Consider the following 22097-nt stretch of genomic DNA (forward strand, 5'->3'; position numbering starts at 1 on the left):
AAGCTAAACATCCAATACAAAAAAGTGTACAGTGTAAACATTTCAACAAAAGTAAAAGTATTGCTTATTTTGCTTAATAACACAACAATGATAGTATGATTAAAGTGAAAGTTAATTGTTGGTTTGTACATAGTATATGTAACTGTTAATGTTGTAAAAGGTATTTGCACAACTAATTAACGTTAGCGTTTGTGACACGTCTTGTGCCGTGGGGTTCTTTCAGGACCGACAGACTGAACGCCAGACGGCTTTGCCAGGTTTACAATCTTTTAATTTTACACAAAGTCTTTTCTCTTCCAACTGCGCGGATCGCGCACCTGGGCACGATTGCGGCGTCGCTCCCGGCGCGCCCCGCCTCGCCGCTCGCTCGCCGCCTCTCCACAGCGTTAAAGAGGAGCGCGTCTTTGTAAACACTGAACAGGCACGCCAAACGCTCCTCTCAGAGCGAAACGGTGCTTTAGTTTATGAATTTACAACGCAGATACAAATGACACATTCATGTTTTTGTGTAATAATGACAACGTATACGCACGCGGACGATTGACTTGTTGATGGTGATGGCAAGAACGCTGTCGGGGGTTTTCTTTTCAAATGTTCGTTCATAGCCGTTGTGCTGCTATGATAGGCCATTTCCGCTCGACACAGTGTGCATACAACAACATTATTAGGCCGTTTATTGAAATACTCCCACACTTTTGACGACTTTTGGCGTACTTTTTTCCCCTCGCTCGCATCGTCTGCTTTGCGCTCCGCCATGACAGTAAAGTAGAGTGACGTAAATATGCGACGCGCCGACGCACAAAAACGGTGTCGACGTATTTACGTAACCGATGACGTCGACTACGTCGACGCGTCGTTTCAGCCTTAATTTGTTGCATTTTAGTTATTTTTACATCAATGTCACAACCATAGACATCTTATAAGTAGACGCAGCATTGGCTGCTGTGACGCGAGAAATTGGGCCGCCATCTTGAAGTGGTGATGAGGAGCCGGCGAGCAGCCTAAACTGACAGTTGACAGGTAGAAAACAAAGATGCTAAACTGACAGTTGACCGGTAGAAAACAAAGATGCTAAACTGACAGTTGACAGGTAGAAAACAAAGATGCTAAACTGACAGTTGACAGGTAGAAAACAAAGATGGTGTTCAGCGTTTTCCTGCTCAAATGAGCGGACTGTTGAAAATAGGAATCGGGGGATTACTTTTCACAAGTAAGATTTAACATTAACGTACTATTGGTTGTATTTCGTGAAAAGAATAATACCACAGAGTTGAGAAGGAGCAAAGATCTTCAAAAGTACTGAAATCGTAGCCGCTAGCAAAGAAGAGTTTGACCATAATAGAATTGCTTGTCAATGAAATGAATTACATTTAAAAATGTCATACTTGAATAACATAAAGTTGAAATAAATGATGACGATAAAGATTGTAAGACAGAATTTGGTTTTATTCTGAATCCAGTGAAACAGATTGGTGGTTTTAGCTGATATAAAGACTTTCAGGTATGTATATATCTTTATGTTTAAGTATTTGGCAGACGCTTTTATCCAAAGCGACATACATAAAAAATACATATAAAACAATCAGTGTAAACATGATCATTTAAGGGAAGAATGTAATAGAAAATATCAATACAAAGTGTCAAGACAGAATAAACTCTCTACTGCTGCAGCAACAGAGATACAGTCTATAAGATATATAGATATCTAATGTATTCATACATTGTTTATGTAGTATATACGAATGTATATATAACCTAATCATATTGTTTCTTCAATTTTAAAAATAGCTTACTGTTTTTTTCCCCCTTCTCTGGGATTATATTCCCAGTTTTGATCTCGGACGTCTGGTCACTTCTAGCACATAAGAATATTCTATTACTGTTAAGCAAACTATGAATAATAAAACATGTGTCCTTTATCATAGCTACACGTATGACAAAAAAGCGCGTGAAAATCAGTGGTATTCAGTGAGGTAAGATGAATTAAATGCGCTGACAGTTCATTGCTCCTGCCAAATGAATTGCACCGAGTGAAGCGGATCACCACTCCAAGATGGCGGCCCCGCGTCTCGTCAGCGGCCGTAGGCAGTAGCGCTCCATGCTGCGTACCCTGAGAAGATGTCTATGGTCACAACATGTTTACTTCTGCTTTTGATGGATATCACAGTGGTGCAGCTTTCCAACCACTGCTGCACCAAGGAATAGAAAGTGGGCTGATAAGCAAATCATTTTTTTTGACAATGATAACAACATGATAAACAATATCATCCTTTTTCGTTTTTCCACAGTATCAGATGAAGATGAGCCTTCGGCATTTGTTCCCGGTGAGACTAAATGTTACCGCTTGGATCAACTTTACCACTTCACAAAAGACTTGGCTCCTCAAGTACCACCATAATGACCACAATTAATATACTGTAGCGTAGTAGGCCTGAGTATTAATTAAAAACAAGGCAGATGGTTTTTTTTTTGGACAAGTATATTTCATATTTTTGGCCACTGTAAGATTACACACAGTTTGAACAGTAACATTATCTGGCCAGTGTTGGCTTTAGGATTTTTCAAAATGCGGTCTCGGGGACACCATCATGTCATAAAAATGGGGTCCCACAGTAAATTTTTGGGGTCCCACTTTTTTGTAAACGTTTTGAAAACAAATGATAAATGTATGCATTATCCTGTTATATCTCACATTCTATATTGTTTTGGAAAAAGGTTGTTATAAACGTTACTTAATTCATAAAAAAATAATAATACAAAAGAAAACACATCTTTATGCATATGTAAATGTTTTCAGTTATAAACATTCATTCACTTTCTTCTTTCCTTCATGGATCTAAACTTTACCGCTGCCCCGCCAAAGTCAAAGTTCTCTGGCTAACGAGGACCACTGACACATCTTATCTCTGCATATTTGACTAGAATACCCTCATGAGCATTACATATATCAACATCAAGTACCTACTGTACTGTTTACTTGTTGAAATACCCTTTTTAGAGCTAGAATCTACCCAAACGAGCACTTTGCTGCTGCCACAAAATTGATTTGAAGGCAAGTAAACAGTACAGTAGGTACCGTATTTTCCGCACCATAAGCCGCCCTGGGTTATAAGCCGCGCCTTCAATGAACGGCATATTTCAAAACTTTGTCCACCTATAAGCCGTCCCGTGTTATAAGCCGCATCTAACTGCGCTAAAGGGAATGTCAAAAAAACAGTCAGATAGGTCAGTCAAACTTTAATAATATATTAAAAACCAGCGTGATGTGGGCGCGCATGGAGTCGTATATCAACATGGACGGAGCTGCGTGAAAAAAGCCACCCGGCCTCTTCGCGTAAACTTCCCTTAACCACTCGCTCACCTTTTCTTCATCCATCCATCCCTTCGAGTTAGCTTTTATGATGACGCCGGCTGGAAAGGTCTCTTTTGGCAAGGTCTTCCTTTTGAATATCACCATGGGTGGAAGTTTCTGGCCATTAGCATGGCAAGCTAGAACCACAGTGAAGGATGACTTCTCATTCCCTGTGGTGCGAATATTCACCGTACGTGCTCCCGTTGTATCCACAGTGCGGTTCACAGGAATATCAAAAGTCAGTGGAACCTCGTCCATGTTGATAATGTTCTCTGGCCGGATCTTTTTTTCAGCTATCTTGTTTTTACAATATGCACGGAAAGTAGCCAGCTTTTCTTGAAAGTCTTTAGGCAGTTGCTGTGAAATAGTAGTCCGTGTGCGGATGGAGAGATTGCGTCTTTTCATGAACCGGAAACCTGTCGCTTAGTAGGAGCCATTTTGTGGTCTTTACAGATGTAAACACACAAAGGAAATGAAACGTAATATCCGCGCGCTTTTTCTTCTTCTACGGGGGCGGGTGGTTGCTTACAGTAGAAGAAGAAGCGCTTCCTCTTCTATGGGGGCGGGTGCTTACCTTGGCGGTTGCTTGCGTAGAAGAAGAAGCGCTTCCTCTTCTACGGGGAAAAAAGATGGCGGCTGTTTACCGTAGTTGCGAGACCTAAACTTTATGAAAATGAATCTTAATATTAATCCATATATAAAGCGCACCGGGTTATAAGCCGCACTGTCAGCTTTTGAGTAAATTTGTGGTTTTTAGGTGCGGCTAATAGTGCGGAAAATACGTACTTGATGTTGATATATGTAATGCTCATAAGGGTATTCTAGTAAAATATGCAGAGATAAGATGTGTCAGTATCAAAATATTACTTGAAATACATTTTTGGCAGCAGCAAAGTGGTCAATTTTAGCTCTAAAAAGGTTATTTCAACAAATAAACAGCACATTAGGTACTTGATTTTGATATATGTAATGCTCATAAGGGTATTCTAGTCAAATATGCGTGTGTAAATATCAAAATATTACGTTGAATCACATTTTGTCAGGCAATATTACATTTAATGAACATTTTACATAAATGAATACAGCCAAACACTTTATACATATTTATTATGTGCAGGAAGAAATAACAGTTACCGGTACAATCGTATGTATCTTCCAAACACATCAACATGGGACTAACAACAGTCCTTTATATCACATTAATACCACATAAAAGGGAAACTGTCATTTTTCCGGACACGATAAAGTCTTGAATAATGTCAAACACGTAGCATTACAATAACCAGGAAGATAAAGTGTATGTCTCACACCTAGTAATCCACTGTGGACAGACCAGACCAAGCAATGCAGGTTTAGCGAGCGGTGCGCACTCCCGTGAAGGAAATCCATTTTTGGCAGGCAATCACATTTTGGCACAACTCCGGCCAATATAAACAAAACAAAACACCGGCGGAAAGCGATAATCTGTAATAAAAACAAGCAAACCGGAGTTTTGACCCGGAGAAGGCTGGGTCGGTAAAAATAAAAAAAATCAGCGTCCATTCCGGAAATGTGCATCCTTGCTGATTTCAAAGCGTAAAAAGACACAAAAAGTGTGTTAACGCCAACATTGCTGGCATACAACTAAATTGCCAATCACTGGCTTGGATCATTTCCGACAAATTCGAAAACAACATTGTTAAACTTATTGTATGCTTATATTATTTCCCTCTGTTTTTCCCTCCCAATCTCAGGTGTGGACAAAGTAGTCTCTTTTAAACCAGGCAGCACAAATGTTACGAGTAAAAGAAGCACCACCGTGCAAGCCAGATGCAATTCCAAAGCGAAAAATGGCGGAAAAGTGTGCAACTTAAAAAGTGATCAGTGTTGGTCCTTTGTAAACAAAAATGGATTGCCCCTGGCCACTGCTTCTGCGACCACAGACACCAGCCTATCGTCAGGTTCCATACCCCCAATATCCCAGGTAAGGCTCAAATGAGTATCGCCCCACCAGAGTGGATGTAATATGGATCACCTGAACGTTCATCTCACTGTGTCTCTCATGTCTCTCAGGTTATATCTGGACTTGGCATAGTCCAGAGCCAGGCCTGCCTGAAAGACCTCTGTCCGGAAGACAAACGACGCATTGCAAACCTCGTGGAAGAACTCGCCAGGTAGTCTGCTCTACGGCACTAATTCATGTTATTAGGCCATTTGAAAAAGAAAAATCTCATGTTTGCTACACTTTTTTAATGAGTACCGTATTTTTTGGACTATAAGGCGCACTTAAAATACTTCAATTTTCTGAAAAATCTACAGTGCGCCTTATAAATAATTTTGGTTGTGCTTACCGACCTCAAAGCTATTTTATTTGGTACACGGTGAAATGATAAGTGTGACCAGTAGATGGCGGTCACACATAAGAGTTACGTGTAGACTGCAATATGATGGCAGTAAACACCACCAAAATGTTATATGCGCCATTGAAAATATAGAACATTACACACGGCGCTCAAAAATCTATCAAAATGTTTTAGTAGGACTTTGGTAAGCTATGAAGCCACACCGCTTGATGGATTGTACTGTGCTTCAACATAGGAGTATTATTATGGTGTGTGTATAAGGTAAGACATATCTTCCGTTTTGTTTCGCAATGTTATGCAAAAGCAACTTTTCTTACCTTCTGGTACCTGCTGATCTGTATTTGGGATCTGCATATGTCCGGAAAAATTGCGCGCGTCCGCCTTTGTAGTCCGTGTTGACACCGTAGTCGATAAGCTTCTTCTTTTTCTCTATCTTCTTGTTATGTGACATTCATCCTCCACTGTTGTCATTTCTAATATAAAGTAGTGTAAAGTTCTTACTTATATCTCGCCATGAAAGCACTAAAACATACCGGTGTAGTGACTTTACATTATTCACCCAAGGAACTTTAGTTATTAGAGTTCCGGTCGGACGTTTTTTCACGGAACACATTTCGGGCGTCGTTGTTACACTAGTGAGCCACGGATGAGGAGATGCTGCTCTGTTATTGATTGAAGTAAAGTGTGAATGTCATTAAAACAGTTAGCGCCATCTTTTGACACTTCTTCCACACCCGTCCTTGCACGCTACACCGCTACAACAAGGATGACACAGAAAAGACACTTGAAGATGCTGTGTAAAACATCATCTATGCAACATTTTGAGCAAAGAACCACCATTACATGTTATGTAGACCACGAGGAAGTCTTTTCCATTTAGAAAAAAATAAAAATGACCCCTTTTAATGCGCCTTATAATCCGATGCGCCTTTTGTATGAAATAAGACCTGACTAGACCCGCTCATCGGCAGTGCGCCGTATAATCCGGTGCGCCCTATGGTCCGAAAAATACGGTAATGTGTTAACTTAGCACTAAAAGGGTCTCCTGTCCTTTTTATCAGGGTAAGTGAGGAGAAGGAGGAGTCGGTGCAGCGCCTTCAAGATGAACATAATACTTTTGAACACAAGATCCAACAGCTGGAGCAACAGAACCTGTTCATCGCACATGAAAGAGAAAGTATCCTTTCAAAAAAGATGTCAATACACTGCACTAACGCAGGGGTTATGTAAGGTATGTTTAGATTCCCTGCCATTAGGTCACAGTAATCCTCAAAATTGGAATCAAAGTCAAATTGACTTCTGAGTTGAAGATTAAAGGTGGACTTTCTTGAACAACCAACAAGTCCAGCTTCCTTTGATTCTAGTCTTGACAAAGTTATGGAAAGCACTGATACAATTACCTTAAAGCCTATGTGTCAAAGTCCAGGCCCGCGGGGCAGATCTGGCCCCCCGGGATGGTATTTGATTAGCATTAGAACTGGCCCGCAGGCCACAGCCGCCTGCTGCTGTTTTGCACACACCAATACTCCATCATTGGCGTTTCAAGTCCATTTTTGGGGTCCATTTTTTTGTAAGCCTTTTGAAAACAAATGATGAATCAATCAATCAATATCAATCAATTCCTTTATTGTCATTGTCATAATAACACTTAAGTCATACATGTCAACGAGATTTGTCTAGCGGCATAGAAACTGCATTGAAGTGCAGGTTGACCATAGTTTACAGTTTAGCATTGTCAGGAAGATTGCGAGTAGAAGGGCGTGGGGGTGGGAACAGTCAGATGTCTGATGTTGCAGCCATGCAATGTCCAGAGCACAATTATTGAGGTGGTGAAGAGTGAGGTAATAAGATGGTCCGGGGCAGGCTGTTCATTTAGCAGTCTCACAGCCTGGGGATACAGACTGAGAGACATTCTGGTGGTCCTGGCGCCAATCCATCTATTCCTCCTGCCAGAGGGTAGCGGGTTGAAGAGGCCATGTGCTGGGTGGTATCTGTCCTTCAGGATGTTATGTACTCGCTTCAGGCAGCGAGTTGTGTACATGGCACTCATCTCTGGGAGTATCGTCCTTGTAATTTTCCCCGCCGCTTAAACCACTCGCTGGAGGGCCTGTTGGTTCGCTTTAGTGCAGCTAGCATAAATGTATGCATTATCCTGTTATATGTCAAATTATATATTGTCTTTTGTCCGCATTGCCGGCAGTAAGTCGGACACGTTTCCAGTGAGGGTTGGACTCCGCCAAGGCTGCCCTTTGTCACTGATTCTGTTCATAACTTTTATGGACAGAATTTCTAGGCGCAGTCAAGGCGTTGAGGGGATCTGGTTTGGTGGCTGCAGGATTAGGTCTCTGCTTTTTGCAGATGATGTGGTCCTGATGGCTTCATCTGGCCAGGATCTTCAGCTCTCACTGGATCGGTTCACAGCCGAGTGTGACGCGACTGGGATGAGAATCAGCACCTCCAAGTCCGAGTCCATGGTTCTCGCCCGGAAAAGGGTGGAGTGCCATCTCCGGGTTGGGGAGGAGATCTTGCCCCAAGTGGAGGAGTTCAAGTACCTCGGAGTCTTGTTCACGAGTGAGGGAAGAGTGGATGGTGAGATCGACAGGCGGATCGGTGCGGCGTCTTCAGTAATGCGGACGCTGTATCGATCCGTTGTGGTGAAGAAAGCTCTCAATTTACCGGTCGATCTACGTTCCCATCCTCACCTATGGTCATGAGCTTTGGGTTATGACCGAAAGGACAAGATCACGGGTACAAGCGGCCGAAATGAGTTTCCTCCGCCGGGTGGCGGGGCTCTCCCTTAGAGATAGGGTGAGAAGCTCTGTCATCCGGGAGGAGCTCAAAGTAAAGCCGCTGCTCCTCCACATGGAGAGGAGCCAGATGAGGTGGTTCGGGCATCTGGTCAGGATGCCACCCGAACGCCTCCCTAGGGAGGTGTTTAGGGCATGTCCCACCGGTAGGAGGCCACGGGGAAGACCCAGGACACGTTGGGAAGACTATGTCTCCCGGCTGGCCTGGGAACGCCTCGGGATCCCCCGGGAGGAGCTGGACGAAGTGGCTGGGGAGAGGGAAGTCTGGGCTTCCCTGCTTAGGCTGCTGCCCCCGCGACCCGACCTCGGATAAGCGGAAGAAGATGGATGGATGGATGGATGTATTCCGTTTATATTTACATCTAACACAATTTCCCAACTCATATGGAAACGGGGTTTGTACTATTATAATAGAAAATACTGCAGTACCGGTACATAAAAATATAGAACTAAAACTTAATTTAACACTTAAAAATATATGCTTAAAAAATATACAGTACAGGCCAAAAGTTTGGACACACCTTCTCCTGATTCAATGTGTTTTCTTTATTTCCATGATTATTTACATTGTAGATTGTCACATCAAAACTATGAATGAACACATGTGGAGTTATGTACTTAACAAAAAAAGGTGAAATAACTGAAAACATATTTTATATTCTACTTTCTTTAAAATAGCCACCTTTTGCTCTGATTACTGCTTTGCACACTCTTGGCATTCTCTCCATGAGCTTCAAGAGTTGAAATGGTTTTCACGTCACAGGTGTCATAGTTTTGATGCCTTCAGTGACAATCTACAATGTAAATAGTCATGAAAATACGCCTTGAAATGAGAAGGTGTGTCCAAACTCGTGGCATGTACTGTATATATATATTAAATCCGTAATGTAGTAAAGCCGCAAGATTTGAAGCGCAAAGTCGCGAGGGGCGGCTGTATTTTCACAATTTCACAGCCAGAACTTAACAAGCCAGAATTATGGAGATTGCAAAAGTTTTGTGCACTCTTAAAAGGAAACCAGGGGGCCCTCGCTGGTAACTTCTTTAGTAATGATGCTTCTAGCAATTCGAAAAAAAATCTATTGCTATCTCTAAGATCCCCAGAGTGTGTATCATGCTGTGCTAAATTTGCACTTTAAAATTGGGTTTGTGATGCACCGCCTTTAATCTCTTCCTTTTTAAAGGGTAACTCAATTGATCTTGCACATCTGAGTCTGTTTACAGGTCGGGAGGCAGTGCGGCAAATTTGAAAAAAAACAAAACAGTAAAGCGGCCTTTGTAGGGATAGGATGTATACGTCTAATAAACCGCCTGTCACCCAAGGACGTTTCTCTTGGATAAAGATCGCAAGTTAGAAAAATGGCAAAAAAAAATTGAGGTTCATCATCCCTCGCTCATGTAAAACACCAAGTCCATTATTTGATTAGGAAGGTATTGATCACCTCCTTAATAGCGGCAAGTTGTTTGGTAGTAATTGTGGCAGTGTAAAAGCACTGCATTGGTGTTATAGTTAGTGTAGTCTTCAAGAAATGTCATTCAGATCTTGAAAGAATGATTTTGAATTTTAAGAGATTTGTCTTCTGGACATTTGTAGGCATACTTGCCAACACTCCCGAATTTTCCGGGAGACTCACGAAATTCATCGCCTCTCTTGAAAACCTCCCGGGACACATATTCTCCTGAAAATCTCCCGATTTTCAGCCGTAGCTGGAAGCCACGCCCCCTCCAGCTCCATGCGGACCGAGTGAGGACAGCCTTTTTTCACGACGGGAGGACAACAGGATAACAAGAACTAAATCATCCAGACTAGAGATAAATTGTATTATTATGTTTATCTTACCTAAAAATAAATATATTTATTAATTAAAAAAAACAAAAAAACAAAATAATTTTTTTTTATATTTTGCTAAAAACATCAAAATTAATTGTATTTTATTTGTATTTTTTTTGACTCCTTATTACATCCAGCCATAGAATTATACATTAAAATAAACATATTTGAAATAATTAATTTTAAATTATCATAATAATTCATTTAAAATGACCAAATTTAATTATTAAAATAATTGCTTGTTTATCAACAACTTTAGCATTTTATTCATTGCATTTTGAAGCTCTCAGAAGCCAAGTTATGTTATATTCCTTAATATTTATTTATGCAAGTTTGAAGTATCAATTATATAAACACAGTTTTGTTTGCATATTTTCAGGATGTAGATATATATATATATATATATATATATATATATATTAATATAAATAAATAAATAAATATATATATATATATATATATATATATATATATATATATATATATATATATATATATACAGGTAAGAGCCAGTAAATTAGAATATTTTGAAAAACTTGATTTATTTCAGTAATTGCATTCAAAAGGTGTAACTTGTACATTATATTTATTCATTGCACACAGACTGATGCATTCAAATGTTTATTTCATTTAATTTTGATGATTTGAAGTGGCAACAAATGAAAATCCAAAATTCCGTGTGTCACAAAATTAGAATATTACTTAAGGCTAATACAAAAAAGGGATTTTTAGAAATGTTGGCCAACTGAAAAGTATGAAAATGAAAAATATGAGCATGTACAATACTCAATTCTTGGTTGGAGCTCCTTTTGCCTCAATTACTGCGTTAATGCGGCGTGGCATGGAGTCGATGAGTTTCTGGCACTGCTCAGGTGTTATGAGAGCCCAGGTTGCTCTGATAGTGGCCTTCAACTCTTCTGCGTTTTTGGGTCTGGCATTCTGCATCTTCCTTTTCACAATACCCCACAGATTTTCTATGGGGCTAAGGTCAGGGGAGTTGGCGGGCCAATTTAGAACAGAAATACCATGGTCCGTAAACCAGGCACGGGTAGATTTTGCGCTGTGTGCAGGTGCCAAGTCCTGTTGGAACTTGAAATCTCCATCTCCATAGAGCAGGTCAGCAGCAGGAAGCATGAAGTGCTCTAAAACTTGCTGGTAGACGGCTGTGTTGACCCTGGATCTCAGGAAACAGAGTGGACCGACACCAGCAGATGACATGGCACCCCAAACCATCACCCAACCATGCAAATTTTGCATTTCCTTTGGAAATCGAGGTCCCAGAGTCTGGAGGAAGACAGGAGAGGCACAGGATCCATGTTGCCTGAAGTCTAGTGTAAAGTTTCCACCATCAGTGATGGTTTGGGGTGCCATGTCATCTGCTGGTGTCGGTCCACTCTGTTTCCTGAGATCCAGGGTCAACGCAGCCGTCTACCAGCAAGTTTTAGAGCACTTCATGCTTCCTGCTGCTGACCTGCTCTATGGAGATGGAGATTTCAAGTTCCAACAGGACTTGGCGCCTGCACACAGCGCAAAATCTACCCGTGCCTGGTTTACGGACCATAGTATTTCTGTTGTAAATTGGCCCGCCAACTCCCCTGACCTTAGCCCCATAGAAAATCTGTGGGGTATTGTGAAAAGGAAGATGCAGAATGCCAGACCCAAAAACGCAGAAGAGTTGAAGGCCACTATCAGAGCAACCTGGGCTCTCATAACACCTGAGCAGTGCCAGAAACTCATCGACTCCATGCCACGCCGCATTAACGCAGTAATTGAGGCAAAAGGAGCTCCAACCAAGTATTGAGTATTGTACATGCTCATATTTTTCATTTTCATACTTTTCAGTTGGCCAACATTTCTAAAAATCCCTTTTTTGTATTAGCCTTAAGTAATATTCTAATTTTGTGACACACGGAATTTTGGATTTTCATTTGTTGCCGCTTCAAATCATCAAAATTAAATGAAATAAACATTTGAATGCATCAGTCTGTGTGCAATGAATAAATATAATGTACAAGTTACACCTTTTGAATGCAATTACTGAAATAAATCAAGTTTTTCAAAATATTCTAATTTACTGGCTTTTACCTGTATATATGAAATACTTGACTTGGTGAATTCTAGCTGCCAATATACTCCTCCCCTCTTAACCACGCCCCCAACTACGCCCCGCCCCACCCCTGACCACGCCCCCCGCCCTCCACCTCCCGAAATCGGAGGTCTCAAGGTTGGCAAGTATGTTTGTAGGCCCCCGAGGTGCAAGAGTTCCAATCAATGGTCATAGCCTTAGCTGCACCATCACAATCTAATGCAGGGGCGTCAAACTCATATTAGCTCAGGGGCCGCATGGAAGTAAATATATTCCCACGTGGGCCGGACAGGTAAAATCATGGCATAATAACTTTAAAAATACAACTACGACAACTTCATTGTTTTCCTTTTTTTTTTTACTTTGGCCCAAAATATAACAAGCACATTCTGAAAATGTACATATCACAAATAATCCTCTAGACAAAACATTTCAAGTTAGTTGAAAATTCTGAGGAAAAAAATAGTGCAGTTTCAAAAACACCATGAAGAACACATTGAACTTAGACTTAACATCAGTGTTTCTAGAGAGCAATTAAACTTTAAGTCACAACCAGAGGTGGGTGGAGTAGCCAGAAATTGTACTCAAGTAAGAGTACTGTTACTTTAGAGATTTATTACTCAAGTAAAAGTAAGGAGTAGTCACCCAAATATTTACTTGAGTAAAAGTAAAAAGTATGTTGTGAAAAAACTACTCAAGTACTGAGTAACTGATGAGTAACATACACACTCATATCATATATATATATATATATATATATATATATATATATATATATATATATACATACATATACATTGATATATACAGTATATAATTTATATGTATTTATTTTTGCTGTTTTTGTTTACATGTTAAAGGTGTTTTAATGAATATACATGCATGTTTAACATATAGATTCCTTTCTTTCAGGAAGACTAGAATATAAGTTGGTGTATTACCTGATTCTGATGACTTGCGTTGATTGTAATCAGACAGTTGTGATTATAACGTCCACATTTTCAAATGGAGGAGAAAAAAAGTTACTCCTTTCTGTCTAATACCACATGAAAGTGGTTGGTTTTTGGCATCTTATTTGTCCAGCTTCCATATTCGTTTTTATACACTTTACAAGAAATACATTGGCGGCAAACTCCGTAGCTTGCTAGCTTGTTTGCGCTGGCTTTCGGAGACTCTTATTTTGAAAGCGCAGGCGCGATGGAGCGGCACTTTTATTGTGAAGACAGGAACGTCCTCATGTGCGGTCAGTCTTTAGGCTTTTGACGGGATGTACGGTTGAAATAAAAAAGTATCTTTTTTCCTTCACACTTTTGATTGATTGATTGGAACTTTTATTATTAGATTGCACAGTACAGTACATATTCCGTACAATTGACCACTAAATGGTAACACCCCAATAAGTTTTTCAACTTGTTTAAGTCAGGTCATGTGACCGCCTGGCTCTGTTTGATTGGTCCAACGTCACCAGTGACTGCATCTGATTGGTGGAACGAAGTGAAACGTCACCAGTAGGGCAGGCACTATGAAGGTCTGTCTGACAGACCAAAACAAACAAAGCGTGCATTAACAGATCGATAAAAATTAGTAGCGAGCTGAATGTAGATAAAAGTAGCGGAGTAAAAGTAGCGTTCCTTCTCTATAAATATACTTAAGTAAAAGTAAAAGTATGTTGCATTAAAACTACTCTTAGAAGTACAATTTATCCCAAAAGTTACTCAAGTAGATGTAACGGAGTAAATGTAGCGCGTTACTACCCACCTCTGGTCACAACCCACCTAGGATTGAACAGAAAACAAACAAAAAAAAAGCATACATAAAAACTATGCATCAACTACCTCATTTGTCATTTCCACATATTAATCCCGTGCTAGCTCAACAAACTACAACAACTGAGGTAGAAACTATTCAGGAGGGTTGAGTTACTCCCTGCCTTCTCGGCATCACTGTGAGAAATAAAAGCTGTGCAATGTGTGAATTATTTCAACAAACCAAAAATTAAAAACTTAAAATCCTGCGAGTATTGCAGTAAATCACACACTGTTCACTCTCTTTAAGTCTGCACAGAAGACAATCATTTGCACAGAATCATATAAACGTGCAGTATCTCATGCAGCATTTTAAGTGGGGTTATCAATTGTTTATTTTACTCCTGTTGGTTCTCCGTTGGGTCGAGCCCCGCTTTACCGTGTACCTCTAGTTTGGTATACTTGGTATAAACTATTTGCTTGAAGTTAGAGTGTGAAGAAGGAGTCTGCAGGGGGCAGTGTTGTCTTAAGTACGGCCTTTGCTTCTCTTCCTACCAGAGGCTGACAAATGGGGAGATTCATTTCAATTTTTTGACGCCTGCCACAGTTGTCTTTTGTAAATGCTTGCAGCTTATTTGCTGTCGTGCACAAAATCAATTTCACGGTTGGAGCAATGGCCCAAACTCCAACGCATCTATTAACTTTGGTATTTACTAAGAAGACTATTGTGCGTCTTTTCAGTATGCGTTTGTAACCTTTCCCTTATGCATAAGATGACAATTGTAAGGTGGCACGTTGTTTATTCAGTCATTTGCGGCTAACAATGTCGTAATGTTTTTGTGCACCCCGCTGTCTTCCTTGAAAATTCTACTCAGGTTAAACCCCGGCAATCAGTTGAGGCTAAATTGCTGCGAAATATGAAGAGTAATTGACCCTGCTGGTAAATTGTATGATTGGAAATGGAAGTGCGTTAAATTAGGAAGGCACAGCTCAATTAAATGTGCTCTGGCTTGCAGACTTGGCATTTAAAGCAAAGTTCTAAACTCCATTAAAAGCTATTTGGAGGAAAAATGTTAGGTTCCAAGCACCCCTGGGGGGGGCAGTCTTATAAAGTGTGAGCAAGAGTCATGAACGCACTTCTTGGGGATAAGGTTCTGGCACTTCACAGAAAGGTTAAGGAGACACCAAAGGCAAACACCCTGAATGAGAGTCTTGTCAAATGTAATTCCATTACGCCGTTGCTTATCTTATCTAACCAAGGTTCAGGGTTGACGGGGTGTAAAGAAATGTTGGACCATGCTTTAGCTCTAAGCCACCGAGGATGAGAGCGAAAAGGTAACCTTGATATTTCGATGTTCAGCTGACATTTGGAGACGAGTTGAGTTTGTTTCAGAAAGAGTAGATGTTGGTACGTGTCGATAAAATGTCCCGGCGCTTGCTTATCTCTGTTATACAAAGCACAGCAGGAGCCGCGACTAATTCCATTTATTTAGTCGAAACCTTTGGAGTGCTGGGAAGTCTTGTTTGAATGTGGCCAGGAATAATATTTCATGTGGCGCTCCATGATTACTAGAACTAATCCATTATTTGTCTTGTTGTCAGACGTACAGTATGTAATGTGGAAATCTTCTTTTATCTTTTATCTGCTATGTTTTTTTGTGATAAGCGTCTATCAGAAGCTGAGATAGGGAGAAACTCATAATCCATCAGTTGTGGATGAACCCATTTTAAATATCAACCTTTACATTCGGTCTCTTCCAGAGTTTCAAGTCCTTTTTAAACTGGTTTATTACTTGGAGGTACTTTACAGGTAAAAGCCAGTAAATTAGAATATTTTGAAAAACTTGATTTATTTCAGTAATTGCATTCAAAAGGTGTAACTTGTACATTATATTTATTCATTGCACACAGACTGATGCATTCAAATGTTTATTTCATTTAATTTTGATGATTTGAAGTGGCAACAAATGAAAATCCAAAATTCCGTGTGTCACAAAATTAGAATATTACTTAAGGCTAATACAAAAAAGGGATTTTTAGAAATGTTGGCCAACTGAAAAGTATGAAAATGAAAAATATGAGCATGTACAATACTCAATACTTGGTTGGAGCTCCTTTTGCCTCAATTACTGCGTTAATGCGGCGTGGCATGGAGTCGATGAGTTTCTGGCACTGCTCAGGTGTTATGAGAGCCCAGGTTGCTCTGATAGTGGCCTTCAACTCTTCTGCGTTTTTGGGTCTGGCATTCTGCATCTTCCTTTTCACAATACCCCACAGATTTTCTATGGGGCTAAGGTCAGGGGAGTTGGCGGGCCAATTTAGAACAGAAATACCATGGTCCGTAAACCAGGCACGGGTAGATTTTGCGCTGTGTGCAGGCGCCAAGTCCTGTTGGAACTTGAAATCTCCATCTCCATAGAGCAGGTCAGCAGCAGGAAGCATGAAGTGCTCTAAAACTTGCTGGTAGACGGCTGCGTTGACCCTGGATCTCAGGAAACAGAGTGGACCGACACCAGCAGATGACATGGCACCCCAAACCATCACTGATGGTGGAAACTTTACACTAGACTTCAGGCAACGTGGATCCTGTGCCTCTCCTGTCTTCCTCCAGACTCTGGGACCTCGATTTCCAAAGGAAATGCAAAATTTGCTTTCGTCAGAAAACATGACTTTGGACCACTCAGCAGCAGTCCAGCTGGTGTCGGTCCACTCTGTTTCCTGAGATCCAGGGTCAACGCAGCCGTCTACCAGCAAGTTTTAGAGCACTTCATGCTTCCTGCTGCTGACCTGCTCTATGGAGATGGAGATTTCAAGTTCCAACAGGACTTGGCGCCTGCACACAGCGCAAAATCTACCCGTGCCTGGTTTACGGACCATGGTATTTCTGTTCTAAATTGGCCCGCCAACTCCCCTGACCTTAGCCCCATAGAAAATCTGTGGGGTATTGTGAAAAGGAAGATGCAGAATGCCAGACCCAAAAACGCAGAAGAGTTGAAGGCCACTATCAGAGCAACCTGGGCTCTCATAACACCTGAGCAGTGCCAGAAACTCATCGACTCCATGCCACGCCGCATTAACGCAGTAATTGAGGCAAAAGGAGCTCCAACCAAGTATTGAGTATTGTACATGCTCATATTTTTCATTTTCATACTTTTCAGTTGGCCAACATTTCTAAAAATCCCTTTTTTGTATTAGCCTTAAGTAATATTCTAATTTTGTGACACACGGAATTTTGGATTTTCATTTGTTGCCACTTCAAATCATCAAAATTAAATGAAATAAACATTTGAATGCATCAGTCTGTGTGCAATGAATAAATATAATGTACAAGTTACACCTTTTGAATGCAATTACTGAAATAAATCAAGTTTTTCAAAATATTCTAATTTACTGGCTTTTACCTGTATATGGAGTGTAGCCTACAGCAGTGTTTCTTAACCATTGTTAGGCCGCGAGCGCCCCTTATAGGGCCGCCAAAAATGTGTTTCTCAGCTGTGGTCCGTATGGTTGTATTACACTTTTCCACCACTTGTGTCAGTAGTGAAAATAGGTCTTGAGCTAAAACTCATAGGTAAATGATTTAAGCGCAAGAATTACGACTTACACTTTAATTTTATTGACTATGTAAGAAACATATTTTTAATTTAGTTTTAAAATTATTTTCGTGCTGCGTAATTGTATGAAAAGGTATTTTTCATCGTTTTTTACAAATCCCTTTTGCAGTATATTTTGATTAGTATTTATTTTTGTAATGACTCTGACCTAAGCTTTGATATTTGTGATTAAGCCATGCTGTCATATTATTTGACAAGGTTGTACACTTTAAGTAGGTTAGATATAATTATTGAACACGATTACAATGCACAGTAAGATTGCAAATTAATTGTTAATATTTGAGTGGGTATCCGGCCCCCATTGTAATGGAAAAGTTAGGCCCGAGCTCAAAAAGGTTAAGAAACTTTGGCCTATAGTTTTAATCCATCATTGGAAAGACATTGGTACCTTTGTTTTTTCCCCCGACAATTTTAAAAGGATTTGGTTTTTTTTGTTGACAAAAGTTTGCACTGGTATTCGAACACCGTCTCGGTTATCGTACAGCCAAATATTAAGTTGAACAAAATAGTCAGTTTGTCTCTGTAACAGGGGCTAGCCAGTGTGACTGCATCATGTGTATCTTGTAGAGATGCGCGGATAGGCAATTATTTCATCCGCAACCGCATCAGAAAGTCGTCAACCATCCGCCATCCACCCGATGTAACATTTGATCAGAACCGCACCCGCCCGCACCCGCCCGTTGTTATATATCTAATATAGACGATGCAAGGTATTAGTGAGGTTATAAAGCTTTTGCCTGTTAAAGAAAGGAGACTGATCCAATGCAGTACAGATATTCGCGTGCCACGCTGTCACGACCCAGACGCACACCATTGCGCAATCATATGGGAGCCGCGCTGAGCGCACCTCCAAGCGCGTCTCGCTGCCGGCGACGGCCGGGTATGGGCCCGACGCTCCAGCGCCATCCATTTTCAGGGCTAGTTGATTCGGCAGGTGGGTTGTTACACACTCCTTAGCGGGTTCCGACTTCCATGGCCACCGTCCTGCTGTCTATATCAACCAGGGTGAGCCCCACCCCTTTCGTGAGCGCACTGCGCGCGGAGTGACCCCTGTTACGAGCCCCCGGCAACAGGGGTGGCGGGCAGGTAAGCTGCGCGGGCGGAACGCGCGGAGTGACCCCTGTTACGAGCCCCCGGCCACGGGGGTGGCGGGCAGGTAAGCTGCTTACCTGCTGCGCGTGACGCCGGCCGCGGCGAAGGCGGACGAGGCGGGGTGTCGCTGCGGTGGTGACCCTGGACGTGCGTCGGGCCCTTCTCGCGGATCGCCTCAGCTACGGCTCCCGGTGGGGCCCTCTCGGGGGAAGGGGCCTCGGTCCCGGACCCCGGTGAGGCGTCCCTTCTCCGCTCCGTAAAAGTGTCCATCTCTTTTTTTTTTTTTCTTCTGTTGTGGCATATGCTGCAGGTGCCTGCTCGTTTTTCGTATGTGGGTAACAACATTTAACTATGTATATATATTTACCAATTGGTTTAACTGCCACCCGCCTGAATCTATTTAAAATCTAATTTTTTTTTATTTCAACCGCCCGACCCGACCCGCGGATAAAATCTAATTTTTTTTAATTTCATCCGCCCGATCCGCGGATAATCCGCGGACTCCGCGGTTGTGCCCGCAAACCGCGCATCTTGTATCTTGTAAAACTTGTGCTTGCTGCCGAGTTGGCTTTTAGCTCGGTGGTGAGCACACTCGCCTCGCATGAGGACGACCAGGGTTTGCGTCCCCGGGCGGTACGGGATAAAGACAGGGGTATGAACTACCTGGGTTAAATCCGTGTATGGTTTCCGTGGTCTCAAGTGCCTAAACAAAGAATCCCACGCATCGTGTTATTACACGGCGTGAGCCCCACTATGGTCGTAACGTGGCTTTATTGCAAAACATGCCGTCATCGCCCCTCTATGACATCATCACCGGGTGACCGGTTCTTTAGCGAGCACAGTTTGGCTGCACGGCTGTGCTTTTTAGGCAAAATAACCCACTATGGGACCGAAGAAAGTTGCGATTACCAGCAGTTTGATAAAGAAGGTGACAAACACTATCGAATTCAAGAAAGAAATTGTAGCAAAGTACGAAGGCGACGCCCACGCGGCTCTGCCTTCCCTTCCTGCCGTGCCGCTCACCGTCGTCTTTTCCAACAAGTCTTCTATAAAGGTAAACGTGATATTAAATGTTCATTCAAGGGGCTGTTTGCGACTTCCTCACAGTTACATTTGTCAAACTAAAAAAATATAACCGCTAGTTTATGTCGCCATTTACCATTAGTAAGGTAGATTGATTGAAACTTTTATTAGTAGATTGCACAGTGAAGTACATATTCCATACAATTGACCACTAAATGGTAACACCCCAATAAGTTTTTACACTTGTTTAAGTCGGGGTCCACTTAAATCAATTCATGGTACTAATATATACTATCATCATAATACAGTCATCACACAAGAGTATATACATTGAATTATTTACATTATTTACAATCTGGGCGGTGGCATGGGGGGGTGGGGGGGGGGGGGGGGGGGGGGTTTAGGTTTGGTTGATATCAGCACTTCAGTCATCAACAATTATATCATCTGAGAAATGGACATTGAAACAGTGTAGGTGTGACTTGGTAGGATATGTACAGCGAGCAGAGAACATAGTGAGTTCAGAAAGCATAAGAACAAGTATATACATTTCATTATTTACATTTGATTATTTACAATCCGGGGAGGGTGTTAGTTTAGGGTCGAAGTTGCCTGGAGGTGTTCTTTTAGTGAGGTTTTGAAGGAGGATAGAGATGCACTTTCTTTTACACCTGTTGGGAGTGCATTCCATATTGATGTGGCATAGAAGGAGAATGAGTTAAGACCTTTGTTAGATGGGAATCTGGGTTGAACGTGGTTAGTGGAGCTCCCCCTGGTGTTGTGGTTATGGCGGTCATTTACGTTATGGAAGTAGTTTGACATGTACAACAAACCCTGTTTCCATATGAGTTGGGAAATTGTGTTAGAGGCAGAGGTGGGTAGAGTAGCCAGAAATTGTACTCAAGTAAGAGTACTGTTACTTTAGAGATTTATTACTCAAGTAAAAGTAAGGAGTAGTCACCCAAATATTTACTTGAGTAAAAGTAAAAAGTATGTTGTGAAAAAACTACTCAAGTACTGAGTAACTGATTAGTAACATACACACTCATATCATATATATATATATATATATATATATATATATATATATATACATATACATTGATATATACAGTATATAATTTATATGTATTTATTTTGCTGTTTTTGTTTACATGTTAAAGGTGTTTTAATGAATATACATGCATGTTTAACATATAGAGTCCTTTCTTTCATGAAGACTAGAATATAAGTTGGTGTATTACCTGATTCTGATGACTTGCGTTGATTGTAATCAGACAGTAGTGATGGTAACGTCCACGTTTTCAAATGGAGGAGAAGAAAAGTTCCTTCTTTCTGTCTAATACCACATGAAAGTGGTGGGTTTTTGGCATCTTATTTGTCCAGCTTCCATATTCGTTTTTATACACTTTACAAGAAATATATTGGCGTCAAACTCCGTAGCTTGCTAGCTTGTTTGCGCTGGCTTTCGGAGACTCTTATTTTGAAAGCGCAGGCGCGATGGAGCGGCACTTTTATTGTGAAGACCGGAACGTCCTCATGTGCAGTCAGTCTTTAGGCTTTTGACGGGATGTACGGTTGAAATAAAAAAGTATCTTTTTTCCTTCACACTTTTGATTGATTGATTGGAACTTTTATTAGTAGATTGCACAGTACAGTACATATTCCGTACTGACCACTAAATGGTAACACCCCAATACGTTTTTCAACTTGTTTAAGTCAGGTCATGTGACCCCCTGGCTCTGTTTGATTGGTCCAACGTCACCAGTGACTGCATCTGATTGGTGGAACGAAGTGAAACGTCACCATTAAGGCAGGCACTTTGAAGGTCTGTCTGACAGACCAAAACAAACAAAGCGTGCATTAACAGATCGATAAAAATGAGTAGCGAGTAGCGAGCTGAATGTACATAAAAGTAGCGGAGTAAAAGTAGCGTTCCTTCTCTATAAATATACTTAAGTAAAAGTAAAAGTATGTTGCATTAAAACTACTCTTAGAAGTACAATTTACCCCAAAAGTTACTCAAGTAGATGTAACGGAGTAAATGTAGCGCATTACTACCCACCTCTGGGTACCGTATTTTCCGCACCATAAGGCGCCCTGGGTTATAAGCCGCGCCTTCAATGAACGGCATATTTCAAAACTTTGTCCACCAATAAGCCGCCCCGTGTTATAAGCCGCATCTAACTGCGCTAAAGGAATGTCAAA

General features: G+C 41.2%; 1 protein-coding gene across 2 annotated transcripts in view; it reads left to right on the forward strand.

Annotated features, from left to right (window-relative positions):
* The window catches only part of kiaa1328 (KIAA1328 ortholog), a 91596-nt gene that overhangs the window by 5251 nt on the left and 64248 nt on the right, over positions 1–22097 (forward strand). Inside the window, exons 2-5 of one of the 2 annotated variants that reach the window (XM_061932606.1) lie at positions 2289–2324; positions 5086–5315; positions 5405–5505; positions 6756–6871. In XM_061932606.1, the coding sequence (XP_061788590.1) occupies positions 2289–2324; positions 5086–5315; positions 5405–5505; positions 6756–6871 (483 nt within the window). The remainder of the gene's footprint in view (positions 1–2288; positions 2325–5085; positions 5316–5404; positions 5506–6755; positions 6872–22097) is intronic. The other variant, XM_061932607.1, reaches the window with a different exon arrangement.

This window comes from Nerophis lumbriciformis, linkage group LG38 (genome assembly GCF_033978685.3).
Source record: "Nerophis lumbriciformis linkage group LG38, RoL_Nlum_v2.1, whole genome shotgun sequence".
Taxonomy (NCBI): domain Eukaryota; kingdom Metazoa; phylum Chordata; class Actinopteri; order Syngnathiformes; family Syngnathidae; genus Nerophis; species Nerophis lumbriciformis.